The sequence below is a fragment of the Zalophus californianus genome, chromosome 1 (assembly GCF_009762305.2).
Source record: "Zalophus californianus isolate mZalCal1 chromosome 1, mZalCal1.pri.v2, whole genome shotgun sequence".
Lineage (NCBI taxonomy): Eukaryota > Metazoa > Chordata > Mammalia > Carnivora > Otariidae > Zalophus > Zalophus californianus.
This window is the reverse complement of record NC_045595.1, coordinates 135,820,728-135,845,420: the sequence shown is the minus strand read 5'-3', so window position 1 is coordinate 135,845,420 and position 24,693 is coordinate 135,820,728. Positions and strand designations below refer to the sequence as shown.

At 39.3% G+C, this 24,693-nt stretch overlaps 1 protein-coding gene across 1 annotated transcript in view; it reads left to right on the top strand.

The window, feature by feature from the left end:
• The window catches only part of EHHADH (enoyl-CoA hydratase and 3-hydroxyacyl CoA dehydrogenase), a 53,328-nt gene that overhangs the window by 20,617 nt on the left and 8,018 nt on the right, over positions 1 to 24,693 (top strand). Inside the window, exons 5-6 of the mRNA XM_027586723.2 lie at positions 3,487 to 3,591; positions 14,522 to 14,863. Of these exons, the coding sequence (XP_027442524.2) occupies positions 3,487 to 3,591; positions 14,522 to 14,863 (447 nt within the window). The remainder of the gene's footprint in view (positions 1 to 3,486; positions 3,592 to 14,521; positions 14,864 to 24,693) is intronic.

The window sequence follows — 24,693 nt, the reverse complement described above, 5'->3', positions numbered from 1 at the left end:
ACTCCTGGGTATGCCTAAGACCTTTGGGGGCGGTTCGTGAAGTCAGAGCTACTTTCATAACAATAGGACGTGACTTGCCTTTTCCACTCTCATTCTCTAAGACCTTTCCAGAGGTGGTTGTATTCCAGGTGATGTCAGAACAGATGGAATGCAGAAGCAGATATGAGAACCCACCTGTCTTCTATTAAGCCAGACATGAAAGAAATTTACAAAAGTGTAAAACAATGACACTCTTCTCACTAAGCTTTTGAAATTTTGAAAATATAGTTATTTTGCATTAAAATGTATTCATGTTAACATTAATGTTAACATTAACATTTATCCTTGTTACTTTAAAGTGATTTAATAAACATTTTAAAAATTCTGTTTTAATTTCTAATATGATAAATATTGATAGAAATAATCCACATAAACAAAAGCTTTTTGGAGTCCTCCATTATCTTTAGGAGTGCAAAGCGGTCCTAAGATTAAAAAGTTTGAGAGCTGCTAATTGAAATCTGTATTTTTTTCTGACACAGAAATCACAATACAAAACTGTGTATATGTGATCCAAATTAGAAAACAGTATGAGTCTATGTGCATAAAAATGCTTTTTTTCTTTTAAATGCTGGGGAGTTGTTATCAATCTGTACAGAGTATGAAAGGGTAGCTAGAAAAACTAAAAGTATTAAATTTCTTGCTTTCAATAAGTTAAATTAGAAATTGTCTTAAGTTACAATGGTATGATAAGTACACTTTTAAGAATGTATAGTATGTTAAGTATCTAATGTAAAATTCATGAGGGTGCTTACAATCCAATATACTACAGAATTCAAAGCACATAAGATAGTTCATTCTGCAAAAGATCAAATAGGAAGGAAGCAAAGCAGAATAAAATATGGGGGAAATTATAATAGTGTGAAATGAGTATAAAGTCTAAGGTTTACAAAAATTGAAGCATGTGGGGAAATATTGAGGAATTCTGTGTCTCTGTTTTCATCATTAAGTCTCAAAGGCAAGCATATCTTGGGGAAAATCAGGAAGAAATCTGGCTTCTTTGACAAAAAAGAAATGAACAAGGATTGCCTTTTCCAAAGCACTGCTGCTTATAGAAATATCACTATTTTTAACCTGATGAAGAAGAGTACAAACAGTAAAGGATATGATGGATTCTAATTTGCATAGAAAAGGTCACAGTGAATTAGAAGAAAATTAACATTAGAATCATACATCTATCTTTTTAAGTTATCTGTACAATTTTAGGGGGACTTTAAAATGACATCTGGAAAGGATTCTATGTTGAAAAAGATTTTCTAAAGGTTGGAAAAGAAGCCCTGAAGAACGTTGGAAAAAATCGAGATTACCCACTTTGGAGAAGAGAAGTCTCAGCTTCAGTTACCCTGGGTCTCCTTATAGTAGCTCTAGGCAGGGCCCTTATTAAAGTCTGTTGGACAGGGGTTGTCCACACTGAGGGCAGCAAGAGAAAAAGCAAGTTTAAATCTGAGCCTGAAGATTTGGGTTGTATATACAGAGCTGTGTCTTTAGGCCCTTGAAACAGAATCAAAGTACCCAGAATCTCACTGACTTTGTAAGAACAGTCGTGATACACCTCCACTTGTGTGAAATCCAGGCTAGAAGCAATCATTACAGCTGAAGGAATTTGCAGTGCATCCTCTGGGTAGCTCAGATTATCTACTCAGTTGCCCCAAAGATCCTTTTTGTACTCAGGTTTCCATTTTCCATTTTGTCTGCTGTTGGTGCCCTTAACCTGGGCAGGTTGATTCACTCACCCCTTACCCAAGTGATTTTTTTTTTTTTTTAGGGTCTCCACTTTAGACTCCCTTGCAAACTTAAGAATGAGTCAGCGAAACATTAAAACAGGCTTACTAAACATAGCCTAAGCTGATATCTAGAATCGTAACACCAACTATGGAGTTAACACTTTATTATTTTAAAAGATTTTTTATTTATTTGTTTGAGAGAGACAGCACAAGCAGGGGGAGAGGGAGAAGCAGACTCCCCACTGAGCTGGGAGCCCGATGTGGGGCTCAGTCCCAGGACCTGAGCCAAAGGCAGACGCCCAACCATCTGAGCCACCCAGGTGCCCCCCAAGTGATCTTATACACAGGACACTTGACCCCTGCAGCCACTCATCCATTCCTCACTGCCCTCCTCACCCCAGGAGGAAATCTGGAAGCCTGTTTTCAAAGGCACTTCTAGAAAACCACCCAAATAATGTTGCAGAGTGGCCCCTGCCAGAAATCACTGAACTGTCTCTCTGATCAAGAAAACCCATCTGTAACTCTCTGGAGCACTACAAAGAACCAGGAATGAGGGTTTGTCTCAAAGATGACATCCACTAACCCTGTATGAACAGCAAGGACTGTGACACTGTTGCCCTCAAGACTGATTTGATGATCACTTTCCACAAGGCAAGGTGGTACTGGCAAGAAAGCAAGTAAGGTGTTACTGTCTCCTTCCTCCTGACCCTGTGTTAAGGGATGCTCGTATCCCTTAACTCGCTTCTTCAGAATGTTCAGATTAAATTACGTATTTACACCCGGTGAAGAACTCAGGAGTGATGCTCATCAAACTTCTTAACACCCTGCAGTTGCCATTCTATATTGGAGGTGGCCAGTGCCACCCCTGGCCATTAGCAGCCCCTTGTACCACCGCCATCAGACACTAGATGTCGCTAGCTGCTCCTTTTTGTCCTCACTCCAGGCTGACAACCCTCTGTAGAGCGCTCCTTTCTCCAAACTTGGGGTCATGGGCCACACCCTACCTGTATGGATCTGAAGCAACAGTTGTCTGATCACTTCTGCTTCCCTTTTAGCTTCTGTAGTAAAAGGCAGGGCTCCAAAACTCACATAAAAGCAACTCCACAAACGAAGGGAGATGCTGGGTAGGCAAAAGATGACACAAGTCCACCCCATTTTTCCCGTGTAATTTTGATTACAACTTAAATAATGTTAACCTAATCAATAATTTCCCCGTTTACCCAACTATATTCATGTTTCAGGACTGTCTTTTTTTTTTTTGTAATCAGTGATGGTATGTATATTGGTGTAAGATACTGCTACTCTCTGCTGTTACTATCCCTGTTATTAGTCTCAAAAATTGATCATCTCTTCTCTAGAAATGTATACTTTACAAAGTGCTTCCACAGAGATTTATAGACTATAAAGAAAATGTGTTATTCTCACCTGATACTCAGAATTACCAAGGTAAGCATAATTATTCCCATTTGCCTAGGAGGAAGGGGTGGTCCCCGTACAATTCTTCATCATCACACAAATAGTAGTAGAAGGTAGAGCTGAAGCTTGAACTAAGTTTTCTGGTTACCTATACGATGATCTTTCTACTATAATAGTCAGTGTGTTGCTTATTTATTTCATTTAATAATAGATGTTTGTATCCAGGACAGATAACCTTCCCACCTAGACAGAGTAATGCTTTTGCTTTACCCTCACGTTGTTCTTTGATTTTTGTTTTGTTTTGTTTTAGGAAGACATGTTTTGGCAGATGAAGCACTTAAGCTGGGTATTCTAGATGAAATTGTGAACTCAGACCCGGTTGAAGAAGCAATCAAATTAGCCGAGAGAATTTCTGGTAAGAAGATAATAATGAAAATAGCACAAGATTGGAAGCAAGCTAAACTTTCATTTTAATAAAGAATTCCTTAAATATCTTATGGTACATCCGTGTGATAGAATATGATGGAGCTTTAAAATGAATAAGAAACTCTGCATATTGATATGTTATAAATGCCACGACATATTGTATTACTAAGTGAAAAACACTATACATCAGGGGCCCTGGGTGGCTCAGTTAAGAGTCTGCCTTTGGCTCAGGTCATGATCCTGGAGTCTCAGGATCGAGTCCCGTATCGGGCTCCCTACTCAGTGGGGAGTCTGCTTCTCCCTCTGCCCTTCACCCCGCTCGTGCTCTCTCTCTCTCTCATTCTCTCTCTCAAATAAATAAATATCTTTAAAATAAAAAACCCTATACATCATTGTGTATAGTGGTTCACCATTTATGCAGAAAGAAAAGGGGAATGGGCCTGAATGTCTATGTGGGGAGAATGTATATATGTAACTGTTCGTCTACATATAAGATATTTCTGTAAAGATTCACAAGAAATGGCTAATGGTTGCCTCTGGGAATGGGGTTGGTCAGCCAGGGAAGCTGTTGGAAGAAAACTTTTCATTGTTTACCTTTTGTACCTTTGAATTTGGATTGAAATAATGTATTTTCTGTAAGAAATATAATTAAAATGAAAACAAGCAAACAAACAATTCAGCAAACAGAAACAAGCCTCTCAGTGTGCCTGGGGGCTCAGGCACAGGTTGAACATCCAACTCTTGGTTTTGGCTCAGGTCATGATCTCAGGGTCATGAGATCAGGCTGCACTCTCAGCGGGGAGTCTGCTTGAAAATTCTCTCCCTCTGCCCCTCACCCTACACTCTCTCTCTCTCTCTCAAATAAATAAATAAATCTTGGGGAGAAAAAAAAGAAAGAAGCCTCTCTAATTTGCCACAATGAAACCATGGTTATGTCTGGTGGAGCTGTATTTTCTTTCTCTCGTTGATTTCTCTCTTTATGGATTCATGGCGTTCGTTCCTTTAAGAGTCCTTGGGAGTGGCACTCCAAGCGTTTTCCCTTTTTCTTCTTTTCAACTTTTCCTTTTTCAATTTATGGAGATTGGCAGCAAGATGGAGAGGGTTAAAGAATGCCAGAAAAAATAATGGGGAGCAGTGCTGGGTCACAGGTAGAGCTGCAGGCTCTTCTTTCTGCTTGGTGGTAGGCAAAGGCTCAGTGTCATTCAAAGGCGTTCTTTTGAAAAAGTCATCCTTTTGTCGACCCTGGCAGGGACCAAACACTTCCCTGAAATAATCTTTCTTTTTGTGGCTCTAGCCAGTTGTGGTTTCAATGTGACTATAAAAGCTTGAACTGGAGAGGCCAGGGACTGTAGAGAGAAGATCCTGGTGACTCATATAGAGAATTAGCAAGTCTTTGCCCAAAAGGGAATGAGCCTCCTGGTATCGTTCTCTGCCTTCCATACAGTCATCACCAACTTTTTGTCTCTGATCTTACTGTGCCTCCTGGAAGGGCTTGTTGTCGTGTTAGAAGTCACTCGGTTGGCTGACAGCAAAGGCTATTTGCGTTTGGAGATCCATACAAGAGTGTTTGGTTTAGGGCTTGTGCTAGACCCATGTCTTAACATTGACACCCATGGCTTTAGTTTGTAAAGGACTAGGTCTCCACAGGAAGTTCTTTTCCTTAACTGATTTCCCTAGATTGAGATTTGAGAGTTAAGGAACTAGAAGAGATAGATGAGGATCATAGTCTAGTAAATTGTAAAATGGTCTGTTTTAATTTTAAAAATGTACTTGACTTTAAAAATAATTTTTAAGTTAGAAAACTAAACATTAAGTTAATTTTTTTATTTATAAAATTTATAAAATGGCCTACTCAGTCTGTGCAACATTGCACAGTTTGTCCACTTGGTGGCATCCAAATATTGAGGAGGAATTATTTGCTTTTTTTTTTTTCTTTCCGTTTTTTTTAGGAATCATCTGCTTTAAAATTCGGTAATTCACCTGTTAACAGTAGGGAAACAGTTTTTAGCTTTTGACAATTATATATAACTATTTTAAATTGTAATTATGAAGACTGTACAGAAATATGTAAAATTGTATATAAAAATGTCTAAAATATAAATTTACATAAATTCTATAATTATAGCTATATAGAGTATGAATATAGCCAAAAATTTAAAGGAAATATGCAAAAATGAAAATAAGTTTTTTTCAAAAAATTTCATAAGTAATCTTTTGCTTCTGTTTTCATTTCTTCCAGCTTTATTGGGGTATAATTTACACACAGTAAAATCCACCCATTTCAAGTGTAGAGTTTGAAAAATTTTTGTAATTGTTTATATTTGTGTAACTACTGTCACAATCACTACATAGTTCTATTACCCTAAACAAAAAAGTATTTTCATGCCCCTTTCCTGTAGATTCTCTTCCCTTCCCCTTGGCCACAGATAATCACTGACCTACTTTCTCTTAATACAGTTTTGCTTTTTTAGAATTTCATATAGTTGGAATCACAATATAACATGTAGCCTTTTGTGTCTGACTCCTTTCACTTAGGATAATGTCTTTGAAATTCATCCATGTTGTTTCATGTAAAAATATTTCATTCTTTTTTATTACCTAATAGTGTTCCATAGTATGTATATCATTGTAAAATATTGGAGACAACTCAAAACTCTAATTTTAGGGGATTAGTTACATCAAAGGTGGTAGATCACAATGAAGCAACCCCATTCAGCCATTAAAACTTCCATTTTTTAAACAAAGTTGAAGAACTTGGGAAAATGCTTACATGTAATATTGTAGAAAACAACCAGATACGAAAATGCACAGTTGTGTGTTTATGTCTTCATATGCATATTTGCATAAGGAAATAAACCAAAAAGTTTTTGTCAGTGGTTGTATTGGGTGGTAGGTAATGAAGACTCTTGATTTAAAAAAAAAAAAAGTTTATCTTGGGGTGCCTGGGTGGCTCAGTCGGTTAAGCATCTGACTCTTGATTTCATCTCGGGTCACGATCTCAGGGTTGTGTGATCAAGAGTCCGGAGTAGGGCTCCGCGCTCAGCGGGGAGTCTGCTTCTCTCTCTCTCCCTCTCTCTCTGCCCATCCCCATGCATGCACGCTCACACTGTGTCTCTTTGGGGGGTTAAGTCTCAGAATCCCCATGGGAAACTCTGGGAATTTTACTGTTTGGTTTTATTTATTTGGGTTTTTTTGTGTGTGAGAGAGAGAGAAAGAGAGAGAGAATACATGAGCCAGGGGGAAGGGTGGGAGGTGGCGGTGGGGGGGGCGGGGAGGGCAGAGGCAGAGGGAAAATCTCAAACAAGCTCCACTCCCAGCACAGAGCCTGAGGAGGCGCTCAATCTCATGACCCTGAGACCATGACCTGAGCCAAAATCCAAGAGTCAGACGCTTAACTGACTGAGCCACCCAGGTGCCCCTGTTGTTGCTTTTAAAATGAGTTCCACTATTTGGAATCCTGTGATTCCTTGGTGCTGCTTTGTAATCGGTAAATGCCAGAGATACAAGGTAGAGAAATAGTGCAGGTTGACAAAGGACGATCTCATAGATTCATATGTACATTTGCCATTTATTATCTTACAAAATGCATAGCATAGAGAGACTTGTTCATTTTGCCTTTCATTTTCATTGAAGGTCTTGTGCTTTTCCTTTCTGTTTGTTCTAGACTTTCCTCCCCTTCTCCTCCTTCTTCTTTTTGGTCTTTGTTTTTAAATATAGCTATTAGTATGTAGTTATTTGGCAGAACAAAAATGATGGATTGGCTTGAAGGAGAGGCTCCACAAAAATCTTTTATAAATACATATTTATATTTTATAATGGGTATTTATGAGTATACTAAAAACCACTGAATTGTAAACTTTAAAATGGTGACTTTTATGTTATATGAATTGTACCTCAATTTTTTTGAAAGAATTTATTTATTTATTTTAGAGAGAGTGTGTGTGTGAGTGGGCGAAGGGGTGAGGGAGAGGGAGAGAGAATCCTCAAGCAGACTCCCCACTGAGCACGGAGCCCAACGTGGCCTGAACTGAAATCAAGAGTCAGCTGCCTAACCAACTTAGCCAACCAGGTACCCCTATACTTTGATTTTTAAAATACATGTAAAATTATTGAGTTCTCCTTTCCCATTTGTAAAAATATGCCATTAATTAAGCCTGTTCCAACCCCATTCCTACATCTTACCCTCCCATTCTCACCCCAACCCCTGATAAACTTCTTCAGCTGAAATGTTGACTTAAAAATAATAACAATAATAATTATAACAAGGATATATATGTGTGTATATATATAAAATTTAATAACAGGGAAAAGATTAAGGAACTTATTTAGTTTCCACATCCAATAAAAAAGGGGAGAAGGAAGGGAATTTCCAGTGGTCAATGTTGCAATCAGCAGTTTGGAACCAGTTATGGGTAGAAGGGGATTATAGGAGGTTAGCATGTATCTAAAAATATGACTTGGGGGTACCTGGGTGGTTCAGTTGGTTGAGCATCTGACTCTTGATCTTAGCTCACGTCTTGATTTCAGGGTTGTGAGTTCAAGCTCCACATAATATATATATATATATATATATATATATATATATATATATATATATATATGATTTGGGAAGTAGCTGCAAATTTCTCTTACAATTTAACATGCATCCTGGAGAGGAGAGTTGACTGTGAAAGTCAATTAGCGTCATGCATCTTAATGCTCTTGTTATATGAAGCTTATATGAAGCTGTTATATGAAGACTACTGCAGTACAGTGGATTAAGCAGAGCATTTCAGAGTTACTTGGCCAAACCAGATTGCTTTGGCTCAACTGGGGAGGAGAGGGTCCTGTAAAATACTATTTATTTGCACTTGCATTTGGCCAGCAGCCTGCTTATTCCCAAACTGAGTAAGAACTCCCCATTCCCACGTGCATGTTTCTAGCATGAAGCTGAAAGTATGTGCTGTTATTCAGAGATGGGCACAGGAGACATCCAGCTGGGGGGGGCCCCAACTCAGGAACCTAATGCTGTTTTTGTCCCTGTAACGAACCCTGGTTCTGTTATTGTTATGGCACCATGTTAGCCATTTTTAGTGATTCTAATTCTGCCTACAGACTTTGGTCTGTGTGTTCATTTTGATTTTGTGACTTTAAACAAATCTTAATGGTATCATCGTCTTTCTCTCCATTTTATCTTTTGCTTTTTGTAATTTATTTTTGCTCTCTGTGAACCTTTATATACACGTTTCACAAGAACAGAGTGACCCTGCCTCACAGAGAAGGCCTAAGCGCATGTCTAAATTGAGCTGCCTTTTTTTGTAATACCCGAGTTCTGTGGGTGACCTCCTGCAAGACTGAAAAAGTACAGTTGTCCTGTCTGTCCTTTGCAGAGCTTCTGTGACAAACACAGCTTACTTACTGTTTATCACAACTGGAGAACAGACCATCCTTTATGTCTTAGGTAACCATTTCTGTAAATTGCATGTTGTGCCTCTCTTTAAACTAGGCAGAGAAAATCTCTTCCTGTCAGTTTACCAGAGAGAAAAGAGGGAAAATAATCACCTCCTTTTCTTCCTTTAGGAGGGTGATTCACTTTTTTTTTTTTTTAAATCAAAACTTGAGTATTCTTCTGCCTTACAATACCTCAAAGAATTAAGAAAAAAATGTGAATGGGTCAAGGAAGGAATTCAATTATAAGCATATTTGAATCACTAATTAGTTTCTCTTCTCCTCATTTTCCTGGGTGCTGACCTCATTTGCTGGTGCTGACCTGCCCATACCAGCCTCTCTTACTCTGTAGGTACAGCTGAATGAATTTAAAACCACCAAGATGTTAAAACAACCAAGTGTATAAGAAACACACGTTGAAAACACCATACCTGTAGACCTAAAGGGGAAATTCTGAATATATTTTGTTTTAATAGAACGAATTTGTAAGGTAATAGCATCCTTTATAGCTGCAGCAGGAAAGAGATAGGAAGTTGAGCAGGAAAAAGCATCTGTATTTGTGCCCGGATCCACAATTCTCCAGTGGATGTGCTCAGCTTGGCCCTAGACTGGTCTGGACAGGTGCCACAGGTAGTTCCCAGAATGCCCATCTGCAGTCGGATAGATTCTGAGTATCCCCAGGATAATAGCATTATGCAAATCAGCAATAATTACTGTAATAATTACTGCACACAATTAAGCAGGCTTTCCTTTTTTCTTTTCTCTCTGGTTTTTTTTTTTTTTTTCTTTCTTTCTTTCTTCCCTTTTCAGTTTCTGGTCCAGGGCAGAGTTTGCCAGGAGCTGCAGCTGTCCTTGAGCCAGATCCTGGCTGACCTAATGCTCTGCTCTTGCACTTTCCAGAAGCTACACCGCAAAATCAGGTGTTGAAGTTATAAAAATACACATGTGTAGGCCCCAGCCTTAAATATTCTTAGCTGGGTCTACAGTGGGGCATGGGCATCTGAACTTTTTAAATTCCTCGGATAACACTTAGTATGTACTATGGTGTTGAGAATCAGTCCTAATCAGATGGGAATTCTGGTCGTGTCACAAGGACAGAGATTCAGCTCTGATATGCCCTGTTCCCGGCACAGACTGCCCCAGCTGCCTGTTCGTGCCACAGCATTGGCGGCTCCGTCCCCTTTCTTCATGCACTTCGTCCTCCACATACTTGTCCCCACTTGCCTCCCTTTGGGGCCACCAGGAAATTAAATCAGCTGTAGGCCCTGGAAAGGGCTCCATCCTTCTCTGCTGAACTTGCCTCCCTGGAAATTGAGGATTGGGCTAACACATTGGATAATTGAGCAAGTCTTTGGAAACCTGTTGGGTAGAGTTCATGTCTTTCCAACAATAGGAGGGCAAACAGGGACCACATGTCTAACCACTGTCTTCCCCTCCTTTCCTGTTCTCAACATCATATGGGAAAACATTAATTTAAAAATCCATTATTTTGGGGGACCCCTGGGTGGCTCAGTCGGTTAAACGTCTGCCTTCGGCTCAGGTCATGATCCCAGGGTCCTGGGATCGAGCCCGGTGTCTGGCTGTCTGCTCAGCGGGGAGTCTGCTTCTCCCTCTCCCTGCTGCTCCCCTTGCTTGTGCTCTCTCTCTCCCTCTTTCTCTCTGTCAAATAAATAAATAAAATCTTTAAAAATAAATAAATAAATAAAAATCCATTATTTTCGAGTCTACTTATTTACCAGGCATTAGGAAGTATTGTTGCCTCCTAGGTTAAAAAAAGTTTGAGATTATGCAGTGCCTCAAAGATAAACTTATATGTGTACATGATTAAATCCAAACCTTACTCAGTCTCCCTTGCACACTTTGTAACACACCGATACCAGACAGGTTCATGCTTATATGCCTTTTTATACTGAAACTGCTTTATAACCTCTGGTAGGTTTTCTGTCTAATTAACTGAAGTGTACATTTTTGATGTAATGGTGTATTCTTGAAGAGATGGTAGCACTTTAAAAAAAACAGTTTCTGGCATAGTGTTTTAGACAACAGTTTTGGTAATATAATTTGTTACACATTTATTCTTTTTATTTGAAGATCTGATAATGCATTTATTATAATGCAATTGACAAGAGAGTTTATTATATTGCAATTGGCAAGAGAGTTTGGTTATTTCTGTGACATATATCTTAAAATTATGACGGATAACATTATACCAGAACATAACAGATTTAAAGTTTAACATCACATCTTATTTGATAATGCTTCTCATACACATTTATCCTTTGATGCAAACTTCAGAATCATCATTCTGTTGAGTTATACTCAATTCCATTAAGTTATTTTTACTTTTATTATTTTTTTAACTAGGCTCCACGTCCGATGTGGGGCTCAAGCTTACGGCCCTGAGATCAAGAGTCACACACTCTACCAACTGAGTCAGCCAGGTGCCCCTGTTGAATTTTTTAAAAAATACAGAACTGCAAGGGTTTTGATTAGAAATTCATATATAATATATATGGAAAATATTTATATTTTTATGTTATGAAATGTTTATATCCAGGAACATAGAGTCTCTCTCTTTATTGAAGTCTTTATATGTTCTTCAATAAAATGGTATAGTTATCTTCTTAAAGGTCTCGTGTGTTTCTTGATAAATTCATTTCTAGGCATTTTTAAAAATAGCTTTAATGAGGTAGATTCACGGTATAGAGTTGCACAGCCATCCCCATGAGTCAGTTTTAGGACTTGTCACCACCCCCAAAATTTCCCTCATATTTTGTTGCAACTTCTCCCACTTCCACCCCCGGCCTTAGGCAGCCACTGATCTTTCTGTCTCTACAGATTTGCCTTTTCTGGACATTTACCATGAACGGCATCATATCATATGTAATCTTTTGATCTGGCTTCTTTTCAGTTTGCATAATGTTTTTGAGGTTCATTTGAATTGCAGCATGTATCAGTAATTTGCGGATAGTATTTTTATTGCTGAACAGTATTCTGCATAGCTCTACCACATTTTCTTTATCCCTTCATCAGTTGATGAGCTGGTATGAATAATACTGTTATGGATATTTGTGTGTAAGGTTTATGGGGACATATGTCTTCATTTCTCTTAGGTAGATTCCTTGGAGTGAAATTGCTGGGTTGAACAATAAGCTTATCTTTTTAAGGAACTGCCAAACTGTTTTCCAAAGTAGATGTACTGCCCTGTTTTAGATTTTCACAAACAATGGCTGAGGATTCCGGTTACTCCACATCATCACCAACACCTGGTATTGACGTCTTTTCGATAATAGTCATTCTAATGGGTCTGTCTTAGTTACCTCTAGCTACATAACAAATTACTCCAAAATTTAACTGCTTAAAATCAAACATTTATTACCTGGCAGTCTCTGTGGGTCAGGAATATAGGTGTGGTGAACTAGCTTCTCTGGTTTAGGATTACACATAAGATTGCCTCGAAGGTATTATCTGTGGGTTTCCACCTCAAGGCTTGACTGGGGGAGGATCTGCTTCCAAGTTGACTCAAGTAGTTGTTAGTAGGATTCAGTTCCATATGGTCTGTTGGACTGAGGGCCTTAGCCCTTCACTGGCTGTTGGCTGAAGGTCTCCTTCAGTTCTTTGCCACGTGGGCTTCACCAAAGGGCCGCTCACACGTGGCAACTGACTTCCATCAGAATGAACGAGTGAGAGAGCAAGAGAGGGTGAACAAGACTGAAGCCAGTCTTTTTGTACCTTAATCTCAGAAACGACATCCCATTACTTAGAGACAACCCACCACATTCACTATGGTTTTTTTTTTATCACTGTGGTTTTTATTTGCATTTCCTTAATGACTAATGCTGTTGAACACCTTTTCACATATGTATTAGCCATTCATATATCCTCTTTGGTGAAATAGCCACTCAAGTTTTTGCCCATTTAAAAAACTGAGTTGTTTGCCTTCTTATTATTGAGTCACAAGAATTCTTTCTATACTCTGGATACAAATACTGCATTAGATATTTGATTTACAAATTGTATTGGTTTTCTATTGCTTTAATAACAAATTACTGGAAGCTTAGTAGTGTAAATGACACAAATTTATTATCTTACAGATCTGTAGGTCAGAAGTCTGCTGGTTGGGTCTCACTGATCTATAATGTAGGTGTCTGCAGCCATACGCCTTTGGAGGCTCTAGGGGAGAATCTGTTTCCTGCTCACTCAGGTCGTTGGCACAATTCACTATCTTGTGTTGTAGGACCAAGGTCCTCATGTTCTTGCTGGTTCTAAGTCGAGGGAATGGCCCAGAGGCCACTGAATTCCTTGATTCTTGGCCCCCTTCCTCCATCGTCTAAGCCATATCATCACCAACGGGTTAAATCTTCCCCATGTTGTGTCTCTCTGACCCTTCCTCATTATCAATGTCTCTTTCAGCATAGCTGGGAAAGGGTCTTCTCTTTTAAGGACTCTTATGCTTAGGTTGGGAACATCTAGACAAGAAAGGATAATCTCCACATCTCAAGTTCTTTACCATTAATCATATCTGTAGAGTCCTTTTGCAATGTAAGGTTATATACTCATAGGTTCTAGGGATTAGGAAGTAGACATTGGGGGCATGCAGCATTACTCTGCCTACCATACAAATATTTTCTTCCAGTCTATGGTTTAGCATTTCATTTTCTTAATTTGAAGTACAAAGTCTTAAATTTTGATGACGTCCAGTTTATTGATTTTTTTTTTCATTCATGAATCATGCTAAGAATACTTTGCCTAACCCAAGGTCCTAAAGATTTTCCCTATTATTTTCTTCTAGAAGTTTTTATAGTTTTAGCTCTTCCATTTTGATTTATGATCCAATTTTTTGAGTTAATTTTTATATATGGTTCTAGGTAAGGATCTAATTTCTTTTTTTTTTTTTTTTTGCATATAGGTATCCAGTTATTTCAGCACTGTTTATTGAAAAAACTCCCTTTCGTTGAATTGTTTTGGCACCTGTGCTGAAAATCAGTTGGCTCTAATTGTCAGGATTTATTTCTGAGCTCTCAATTCTCTTCCACTGATTCGTATGTCTCCCCTTGTACCAATATAACACTGCCTTCTGTTCTAGGTCTTTTTAAGTGTTTGTTACTATCAGGAATGGAGTTGAGATTATTTTGAATCTAAAATATTCTTAACTCAGAAATATTTTCCTTAAACTCACTGAGAGTTTAATCTATTTAATTTAATCTATTATAACACTGTCTTGGCTTTGGAACAGAAGGAAAAGGAAACTTTTATGCCTACATGAGGTAACTTGAAAATTGCATTGAATCTGTTAAATTCTATCTTACTGGACTAACGTGATTCAGATATTTTGATGTTAGTGTTATGTTAAATATCTTGATGAATAGTATTTAATTTTGTGCTTTGAATTGGAGCAGGTTGTTGTCTATTATTATTATTATTACATACTCCTAGTCCCTTGGTATAAGTAACATTTCCAAAGATCCGATTTTCTTTCTTCTTCCTTCCAGATCAGCCTTTAGAATCCCGTAGACTCTGCAACAAGCCAATTCAGAGCTTGTCCAACATGGACAGCGTTTTCAGTGAAGCCCTTCTGAAGATGCGAAAGCAGCATCCTGGGTGCCTTTCTCAGGAAACGTGTGTCCGTGCAGTCCAGGCTGCCGTCCAGTATCCCTATGAAGTGGGCATCAAGAAGGAGGAGGAGTTGTTCGTGTACCTTCAGAAATCAGGGCAGGCTAGAGCCCTGCAATATGTTTTCTTTGGGGAGAGGAATGCCAGTAAGTGGTCAACCCCCTCGGGAGCATCCTGGAAAACAGCAACAGCACAGCCCATCTCCTCGGTTGGTGTTGTCGGTAAGAACGTGGTAGGGTTAAAGTCATTCTCCAAATCTGCACATAGGAAGTGCTGCCATTTGCTTAGGGCCACCAGGTACCAGGCTCTATGCTACGCATGTTATTTGTGTGGCTAACTTGGTTTTCACCCCAGCCCATGAGTTATCTTCGTTTTACATGTGAGGCCTAGAGATACCAACCTCCTCAAGAGTGAGCTAAACACAAGCGGTGTGAGGGTCTGGTGCTAGGTCTGTCTGACTCTAGACTCTGCGTATTTTTTTCTTGCTCATTGCCTCCTCTTCCTGGCACGAATCTCTCACTCCCGGATTTCTCAGCAATGATTATTATTTGTACCACATTTCCAAGTATAGTCTGTCACTCTTGTAGCTAAGTGTTTGGAATGAAGGCTCTTTGCGTTTTCTGGTCTCTGGATTCATTCACTTCTCATTCGACACCACTATCCTCAAATCTCTCTGTACCCTGAAACAGTGACCTCCCTACTTTTTCCCTCTGGAATTTTTCCAAACAAAACCTCTTCTTTCCTCAGAAGCTAGCCGTCTGATTGGCTTCTTTGGGCTACTTTCCTAACCTTCCCTTGTTCTTAGTCTTGACCCAAGAATGGTCTTTGGTGGATTTTAAACCCCGCTGAAATGGTAAGCAAAATGTTATATGTGTCAGCTTATGTATGGTCTTCTGAGGGAGGAGGTCCATAGTTTACTGAAAGTGTCAACTTTCTTAACCCTCACCCAGCTGTCCAGCACCAACCCAATTTGAAGGAAAAGAGCCCACTCTACATCTTCTCAGTCTACTGTTACCAGTCACACTGTGCTCTTTCCGGCATTGACTCTGTTCACTTGTGATTTTTAAAATTTTATTTTATTTAAATTCAACTAATTAACATATAGTGTATTATTAGTTTCAAAGGTAGAGTTCAGGGATTCATCAGTTGCATATAACACCCAGTGCTCATTCCATCACGTGCCCGCCTTAATGCCCATCCCCCAGTTACCCCATCTCCCCACTCACTTGTGATTTTTAAAGGAGGTGGATAGAGAGTGTGACAGAGAACTCTGAGTGTTTCTTTTTTGTGCTTTTTTTTCAGCAATGCCAGTATTTATTTCTAGTTGCTGTGCACTTACTCTGTTTCTTCTCTATGTTCCTTCAAGCCAAGAATAATTAATGCAATATAACAGCAAAGATGAAATTTATCAGTATTGTGTTCATCAACCATTGTTTGAGAGTGTCCCTATTTCCTTGTTGTGAGCCTTTTAAAAAAGATTTCAGGTTCGTGTCTGGCTCATGTCTAAAAGTTTGTAGTTTTGTTTTTTTTAAGTATACCCCATATTGTTCAGAAAAATATTTGAAGAAGCATTTAAAATCCATGGAAGATAACTTGGATACAAATAAAGTGAGAGAGTTTGGTCATTTCCCCCTTTGTCACGTCTGTCCCCATACTGCTGTGCACGTGATCATTGTGACGCAGCCTCCCGGCTCCCTGTGCCCTCTGGAACGCTCCTCCAGCCTGATCTGCTTCCTGCCTGAGACCCGGCTTACTCTGGGCACCCGCTCCTCCTGCAGGCCTCTTAGGAGAATGCTGCTGCTTCTCTACAGTCCACGGCCCGGTGCCACTTCCCAGTTCCCTTCTCAGACCGTTGTCTCTTTCAGGGCACTCCTCTGTGGTTCTGCCATCTGGTCTGATCGCTCTCTCCCTCCTCATTACTGTCATTACTCCTCCCACCCCCATTTGCTGAAAATTGTGGCTGGCTCACAGTTATCCACTTTCCCCCAAATCCTGCTGCTACCCTGATTGTCTTCATCGCCTGCGTGGACAATACATCCAGCCCTGTTGCTTTCCGGTGCCTTTGCCTCCTCAGATCCGGTGATGTTCACCTCACTTCCCTTACATGACCCCTACTTACGGCTTTTCTGTAGGTCTTGCCTTTACCTTGAATATTTCTCCACGTCTGAAATTCAAGCTCTGACCTTTCCCCGACAACCTTGTATCTTCCTACGTCTCTTCATTGGTTATTCCGTCTACATCCATTACTTGATCGGCTCCCCTTATCTTTACTTTCTTCTCTTTCCAAATTTCACTTCCAGGGTCATCCCTTCAGCCACTGTCTTGTCAGGGTCCACGAACTCCATGACTCATTGCCCTTTCAACTCTGCCCCCCTGGCAAAACTCCAGGTGTGCACCTCCATGAGCCCATTTCCAGGCTTCTCAGAATGGGTCAGCACCACTGCAAGTTCATGTCTGCCCCCCCTTGCCTGGGCTCTCAGAGCCATCCAAAAGGGAGAAGATGCAGTTGACCAAAACTACAGAACCAGTAGTGAAAGCATCCTTTATTCTTTCTTTACTTCTGTCAATAGAAAAGGTTCTTGACCGGAATTAATTCCATGGCAGTTAAAGGCAATGAGTGTTAGGGAAGCAAGACCCCTTACCCCTCTATGTGTTTAATGAGGAAAACTTAGGAAACTAAATTCAATATAAATATAATATGCACCTTTGGAAACATAATTACCAACAGTGAAAAGCTTGTTTTTTTTTTTTTTGAGATCTTTGAGACCACAAGTTTATGAGAAGAGAAATTGGGAGCTAAGAACTGTTTATTTTTTTATGATTTATTTATTTGTTTGGGTGAGAGAGAAGAGGGGAGAGAGAGCATGTGTGGGCAGGGGGAGGGGCAAAGAGAGAGGGAGGGAATCTCAAGCAGACTCCCCACTGAGTGCAGAGCCCTATGTGGGGCTCGATCCCAGAACCCTGAGATCCTGACCTGAGCCAATACCAAGAGTCAGCCGCTCAATTGACTTGAGCCATCCAGGCACCCTGGAGCTAAGAACTTGTTGAAATAAATATATATTGTGTTTTCATGTATGTTTTTGTTTCGGTGATTATATGAAATGTGTCTGTTTATAGGGCTAAAGAGAATCTAAAATTATGGCTAGGACACTTGCAAAAAGCCTTAGTCTGGTCTACTTTATGATTTGGATTCTAAGTTGATTTGTAGCCCCACAGGTCATTCAGCAGATCTGCTCCGCGACGTGAGCACTGAAGAACTGCACTTGACCTTCACAGGTGTCTTTGCTTCATTGCTCTGTGGTCGGTTCTGAGATATCACCTACCTTACGTGACACTTTACAAAGTACTTTCACATTGCATCTTGTTAGTCCTCATTGTCTCTGTGAGATTATAATTTCTATACTGTTAGAAATTTTATGTGAAGCTTGGGACCAAAAGCTGGGAGGCCAGGGTTTTTGAACCCCATGCTCTACCTCCTACTTATCCAGCCTAAAGTTTCGGATACAAGTTGCTGTAGCAGAGAGAGCTATCCAGCCCTCTTGCTACTGAGTGAAATGCAGATGTTTATTAATTTTGGAAAAGGAAGTGTTTTTAAATAATTTAATATGTTTATTAAATTAAATAAGTTAATACAATTTGAAAATTAAATATATTCCAGAGAAATAAGGATTTCTGATGACTGATAACATTCTGTATTCCAAACCAATTCCCAAAAAACAAAACAAAGCAAACCAATCCCCAAAGTATAGAAGAGTAATATGTAAATAGTTTTCACAAGACAGCTTCATCCACAATGGGTTGATTAGGTAACAGATAACTTGATGCTGTAACAGATAACAATCTCAGTGGTTTAACACAATAAAGATTTATTTCCTGCTTGCTCCATAAAGTTCATTCTAGGACAAGGTTTTTTCTAACTAAATGACTCTGCCATTCTCCTGAACAAGGGTCAGGAAACTTTTTTTTAAAGGGCCAGATAGTAAATATTTTAGGCTTTCTGGGCCATATGATCTCTTTTGCAGCTACTCAACTCTGCACACCAAAACAGCCACAGATAATATGGAAACAAATTAGTGTGGTTGTATTCTAATAAAACTTCATTTATGAGACTGAAATTTGAATTTGACATAATTTGCATGTGTCACAAAATATTGTTCTTTTGGCTTTTTTTCAACCATTTGAAATGCAAAACCATTCTTAGCTCACAGGCGGTACAAAAATACGCATTGGGGTGGCTTTGGTGCACAGACACTAGTCTGCTCAAGGGTCTTCTCCAAGGCCTCACAGCTGTTCTCTGCATCCTCTACATCCTGGTAGTAATGAAGGTCTTGTGGGAGATCTGGAGGCCGGTCGTGATCCCACACCACCTTCCTCTCCCATTTCATTGACCAGGATTAGTCACAGGCCCTGTCAGGATATGGAGGGTCCAGAATAGTCTTCTATGTGCCCAGAAGAAAAATGAAATGGTATGGGGAAGGAACAGTGACATCTTTGTCATCAAATAATTTGTCTACATTTTCTGTTCTTCTTGCCTTTGCTTAAAGTAATACTTTCCTTTCTCCTTCTCCAGTCTGGTTGGTTCAACTTCCCCAATTTCACCTATTTCAATATGATCTTTCTTCAAATATTTCTACAAATATCTTTATCTTGAAGCTTTTCTTGATTCATCCAACCAAAAATAATCTCTTTCCTTTGACTCATCAAAGAAATTTGAACTTCTCGTATCACTTCCTTTACCTTATAGAATGGACATTTGTGAATTTTCTTCCCACCTCTAGATTAAAAGCTCACTGAAGGTTGATACTACTCATATTTTTTATAACAACTTTATTGAGATGCAACTCATATACCATAAAATTCACAGTTCAATGTAACAGTATGGCAGTTCCTCACAAAATTAAACATAGAATTACTATATGATCCAGCAATTCCACTTCCGGGTATACACCCAAAAGAATTGAAAGCAGGGACTCAAACAAATATTTGTACATTCATGTTCATAGCAGCATCATTCATAATAGCCTAGAAGTGGAAGCAACTCAAGTGTCCACTGACAGATGAATAGATAAACAAAATGTGGAATATACATACAATGGGATATTATCCAGCCTTAAAAAGATAAGCAATTCTGCTACCACATGAATAAACCTTAAGGATATTCTGCTAAGTGAAATAAGCTAGTCACAAAAGAACAAGTGCTATATGATTCCACTTATATGAGGTACCCAGAGAAGTCAAATCATAGAGATAGAAGGTAGAATGATGATTGCCGTGGGTTGGGGAGGGAGGACAGGGATGGGTTATTTTTTAATGGGTATGGAATTTCAGCTTTGCAAGATGAAAAGAGTTGTAGAGATGGATGGCGGTACTGGTAGCACAATAATGTCAATATACAAATGCCGATAACTGCACACTTAAAAGATGGTTATGATGGTAAATTTTATGTTATGTGTATTTTACCACAATTCAAAAGAAATTTAAGTGCATTGTAACAATGTCCCCCAAAAAAGAATACACTTCAATAGTTTTTAGGTATTTCAAAGTTGTGCAACCATTGCCACAATCAATTTTATTCTTTTTATTTAAAAATTTTTTAAAAAGATTTTATTTATATGAGAGAGAAAGAGAGCACAAGCAGGGGGAGGGGCAGAGGGAGAGGGAGAAGCAGGCTTCCCTCTGAGCACAGAGACTGACGCGGGGCTCCATCCCAGGATCCTGAGATCATGACCTGAGCCAAAGTCGGATGCTTAACTAACTGAGTCACCCAGGCACCCAGCCACAATCAATTTTAGGACATTTTCATCACCCTAAAAAGAAGCCCTGTATCCATTAGCAGTCATTCCTCATTACCCTTCCCCCAGCCCCTGGCAACCACTAATCTACTTTCTGCCTTCATGGATTTACCTATTCTGGGCAGTTCATATAAATAGAATCATACAATATGTGGCCTTTTGTTTCCAACTTCTTTAACTTAGCGTGATGTTTTTAAGGTTCAACCATGTTATAGGACTTCATTCTTTATTCATATCAGTACTTCATTCTTTATTCATATCAGTACTTCATTCCTTTTAATAGCTGAATGATATTCCACTGTAGGGATGCATTTTGTTTATCCATTCATCAGTTGATGGACATTCAGCTTCTTTCTACTTTTTGGCTATTTTGAATAATGCTGCTATGAACATTTATGTAAAAGTTTTGTGTGGACATATGTGTGCAATTCTCTTGGGAATATATATATATACACAAACCTACCTGCCTACCTACTTGCCTAGGAGTGAAATTGCTGGGTCATGTGGTAATTCCATGTTTAGCATTTTGAAGAACTTCCAAATTGTTTTCCATAGCAGCCGCACTATTTTACAATCTTCCAGCAACGTGTCAGGATTTCAATTTCACTACCTCCTCACCTCTACATCTCTCTTTTTAATGATATCTCTCCTAGTGGGTGTGAAGTTGTAGCTCATGGTGGTTTTGATTTGCATTTCCTTCATGATTAATGATGCATCTTCACATATGCTTATTAGCTATTTGTATATTTTCTTTGGAGAAATGTTTAAATTAAATTGTATTTTTATTGTGAGTTGTGAGAGTTCTTTATATATTTTGATACAAATCCCTTATTAGATATATGATTCCATGGGTTCTTTTTACTTTCTTCATGATGTCCTTTGAGGCACAAAAATTTTTTAATTTTGTTGGTGTCTAATTTATCTCTTTTTTTCTTTTGTTCCTTATGTTTTTGGTGTCATAAGAGACCAGAGACCATTGCCTTGAAGGTATTATGCTAAGCAAAATAAGTCGATCAGAGAAAGACAATTATCATATGATCTCACTGACATGTGGAATTTAAGAAACAAGGCAGAAGATCATAGGGGAAGAGAGAAAAAAATGAAATGACAAAACCAGAGAGGGAGACAAACCATAAGAGACTCTTAATCATAGGAAACAAACTGAGGGTTGCTGGAGGGGCGGAGGGTGGACGGATGGAGTAGCTGGGTGGTGGACATTGGAGAGGGTACGTGTGGTAATGAGCACTGGGTATTTTTTTTCTTTAAATTTTTTATTGTTATGTTAATCACCATACATTACATCATTAGTTTTTGATGTAGTGTTCCATGAGTCATTGTTTGTGCATAACACCCAGTGCTCCATGCAGAACGTGCCCTCTTTAATACCCATCACCAGGCCAACCCATCCCCCACCCCCTCCCCTCTAGAACCCTCAGTTTATTTTTCAGAGTTATCGTCTCTCATGGTTCGTCTCCCCCTCCGATTTACTCCCCTTCATTCTTCCCCTCCTGCTATCTTCTTCTTCTTCTTTTTTTTTTTTCTTAACATATATTGCATTATTTGTTTCAGAGGTACAGATCTGTAATTCAACAGTCTTGCACAATTCACAGCGCTCACCATAGCACATACCCTCCCCATTGTCTATCACCCAGCCACCCCATCCCTCCCACCCCCCACCACTCCAGCAACCCTCCGTTTGTTTCCTGAGATTAAGAATTCCTCATATCAGTGAGGTCATATGATACATGTCTTTCTCTGATTGACTTATTTTACTCAGCATAACACCCTCCAGTTCCATCCACGTCGTTGCAAATGGCAAGATCTCATTCCTTTTGATGGCTGCATAATATTCCATTGTATATATAGACCACATCTTCTTTATCCATTCATCTGTCGATGGACATCTTGGCTCTTTTCACAGTTTGGCTATTGTGAACATTGCTGCTATAAACATTGGGGTGCATGTACCCCTTCAGATCCCTACATTTGTATCTTTGTGGTAAATACCCAGTAGTGCAATTGCTGGATCAAATGGTAGCTCTATTTTCAACTGTTTGAGGAACCTCCATACTGTTTTCCAGAGTGGTTGCACCAGCTTGCGTTCCCACCAACAGTGTAGGAGGGTTCCCCTTTCTCCACATCTCCACCAACATCTGTCATTTCCTGACTTGTTAATTTTAGCCATTCTGACTGGTGTGAGGTGGTATCTCATTGAGGTTTTGATTTGTATTTCCCTGATGCCGAGCGATGTTGAGCACTTTTTCATGTGTCTGTTGGCCATTTGGATGTCTTCTTTGGAAAAATGTCTGTTCATGTCTTCTGCCCATTTCTTGATTGGATTATTTGTTCTTTGGGTGTTGAGTTTGACAAGTTCTTTATGGATTTTGGATATTAGCCCTTTATCTGATATGTCCTTTGCAAATATTTTGTCCCATTCTGTCAGTTGTCTTTTGGTCTTGTTGACTGTTTCTTTTGCTGTGCAAAAGCTTTTTATCTTGATGAAATCCCAATAGTTCATTTTTACCCTTGCTTCCCTTGCCTTTGGCGATGTTTCTAGGAAGAAGTTGCTGTGGCTGAGGTTGAAGAGGTTGCTGCCTGTGTTCTCCTTTAGGATGTTGATGGACTCCTGTCTCACATTTAGGTCTTTCATCCATTTTGGGTCTATTTTTGTGTGTGGTGTAAGGAAATGGTCCAGTTTCATTCTTCTGCATGGGGCTGTCCAATTTTCCCAACACCATTTGTTGAAGAGACTCTCTTTTTTCCATTGGACATTCTTTCCTGCTTTGTCAAAGATTAGTTGACCATAGAGTTGAGTGTTCATTTCTGGGCTCTCTATTCTGTTCCATTGATCTACGTGTCTGTTTTTGTGCCAGTACCATACTGTCTTGATGATGACAGCTTTGTAATAGAGCTGGAAGTCCAGAATTGTGATGCTGCCAGCTTTGCTTTTCTTTTTTTCAACATTCCTCTGGCTATTCGGGGTCTTTTCTGATTCTATACAAATTTTAGGATTTTTATTCCATTTCTTTGAAAAAAGTGGATGGTATTTTGATGGGGATTGCATTGAATGTGTAGATTGCTCTAGGTAGCATTGACATCTTCACAATGTTTGTTCTTCCAATCCATGAGCATGGAACGTTTTTCCATTTCTTTGTGTCTTCCTCAATTTCTTTCATGAGTATTTTATAGTTTCCTGAGTACAGATCCTTTGCCTCTTTGGTCAGATTTATTCCTAGGTATCTTATGGTTTTGGGTGCAATTGTAAATGGGATCGACTCCTTAATTTCTCTCTCTTCTGTCTTCTTGGTGTATAGGAATGCCACTGATTTCTCTGCATTGATTTTATATCCTGCCATTTTACTGAATTCCTGTATGAGTTCTAGCAGTTTTGGGGTGGAGTCTTTTGGGTTTTCCACATAAAGTATCATATCATCTGCAAAGAGTGAGAGTTTGACTTCTTCTTTGCCGATTTGGATGCCTTTGATTTCTTTTTGTTGTCTGATTGCTGTGGCTAGGACTTCTAATACTATGTTGAATAGCAGTGGTGATAGTGGACATCCCTGCCACGTTCCTGACGTTAGGGGGAAAGCTCTCAGTTTTTCCCCATTGAGAATGATATTCGCTGTAGGTTTTTCATAGATGGCTTTTATGATACTGAGGTGTACCCTCTATCCCTATACTCTGAAGAGTTTTGATCAAGAAAGGATGCTGTACTTTGTCAAATGCTTTTTCTGCATCTATTGAGAGGATCATATGATTCTTGTTCTTTCTTTTGTTAATGTAGTGTATCACGTTGATTGATTTGCGGATTTGAACCAACCTTGCAGCCCAGGGATAAATCCCACTTGGTCATGGTGAATAATCCTTTTTTTGTTTTTTAAGATTTTATTTATTTATTTGAGAGAGAGAAAATGAGAGATAGAGAGCACGAGAGGAAAGAGTGTCAGAGGGAGAAGCAGACTCCCTGCTGAGCAGAGAGCCCGATGTGGTACTCAATCCCGGGACTCCAGGATCATGACCTGAGCCGAAGGCAGTCACTTAATCAACTGAACCACCCAGGCGCCCGTGAATAATCCTTTTAATGTACTGTTGGATCCTATTGGCTAGTATTTTGGTGAGAATTTTTGCATCCATGTTCATCAGGGATATTGGTCTGTAATTCTCCTTTTTGATGGGGGTCTTTGTCTGGTTTTGGGATCAAGGTAATGGTGGCCTCATAAAATGAGTTTGAAAGTTTTCCTTCCATTTCTATTTTTTGG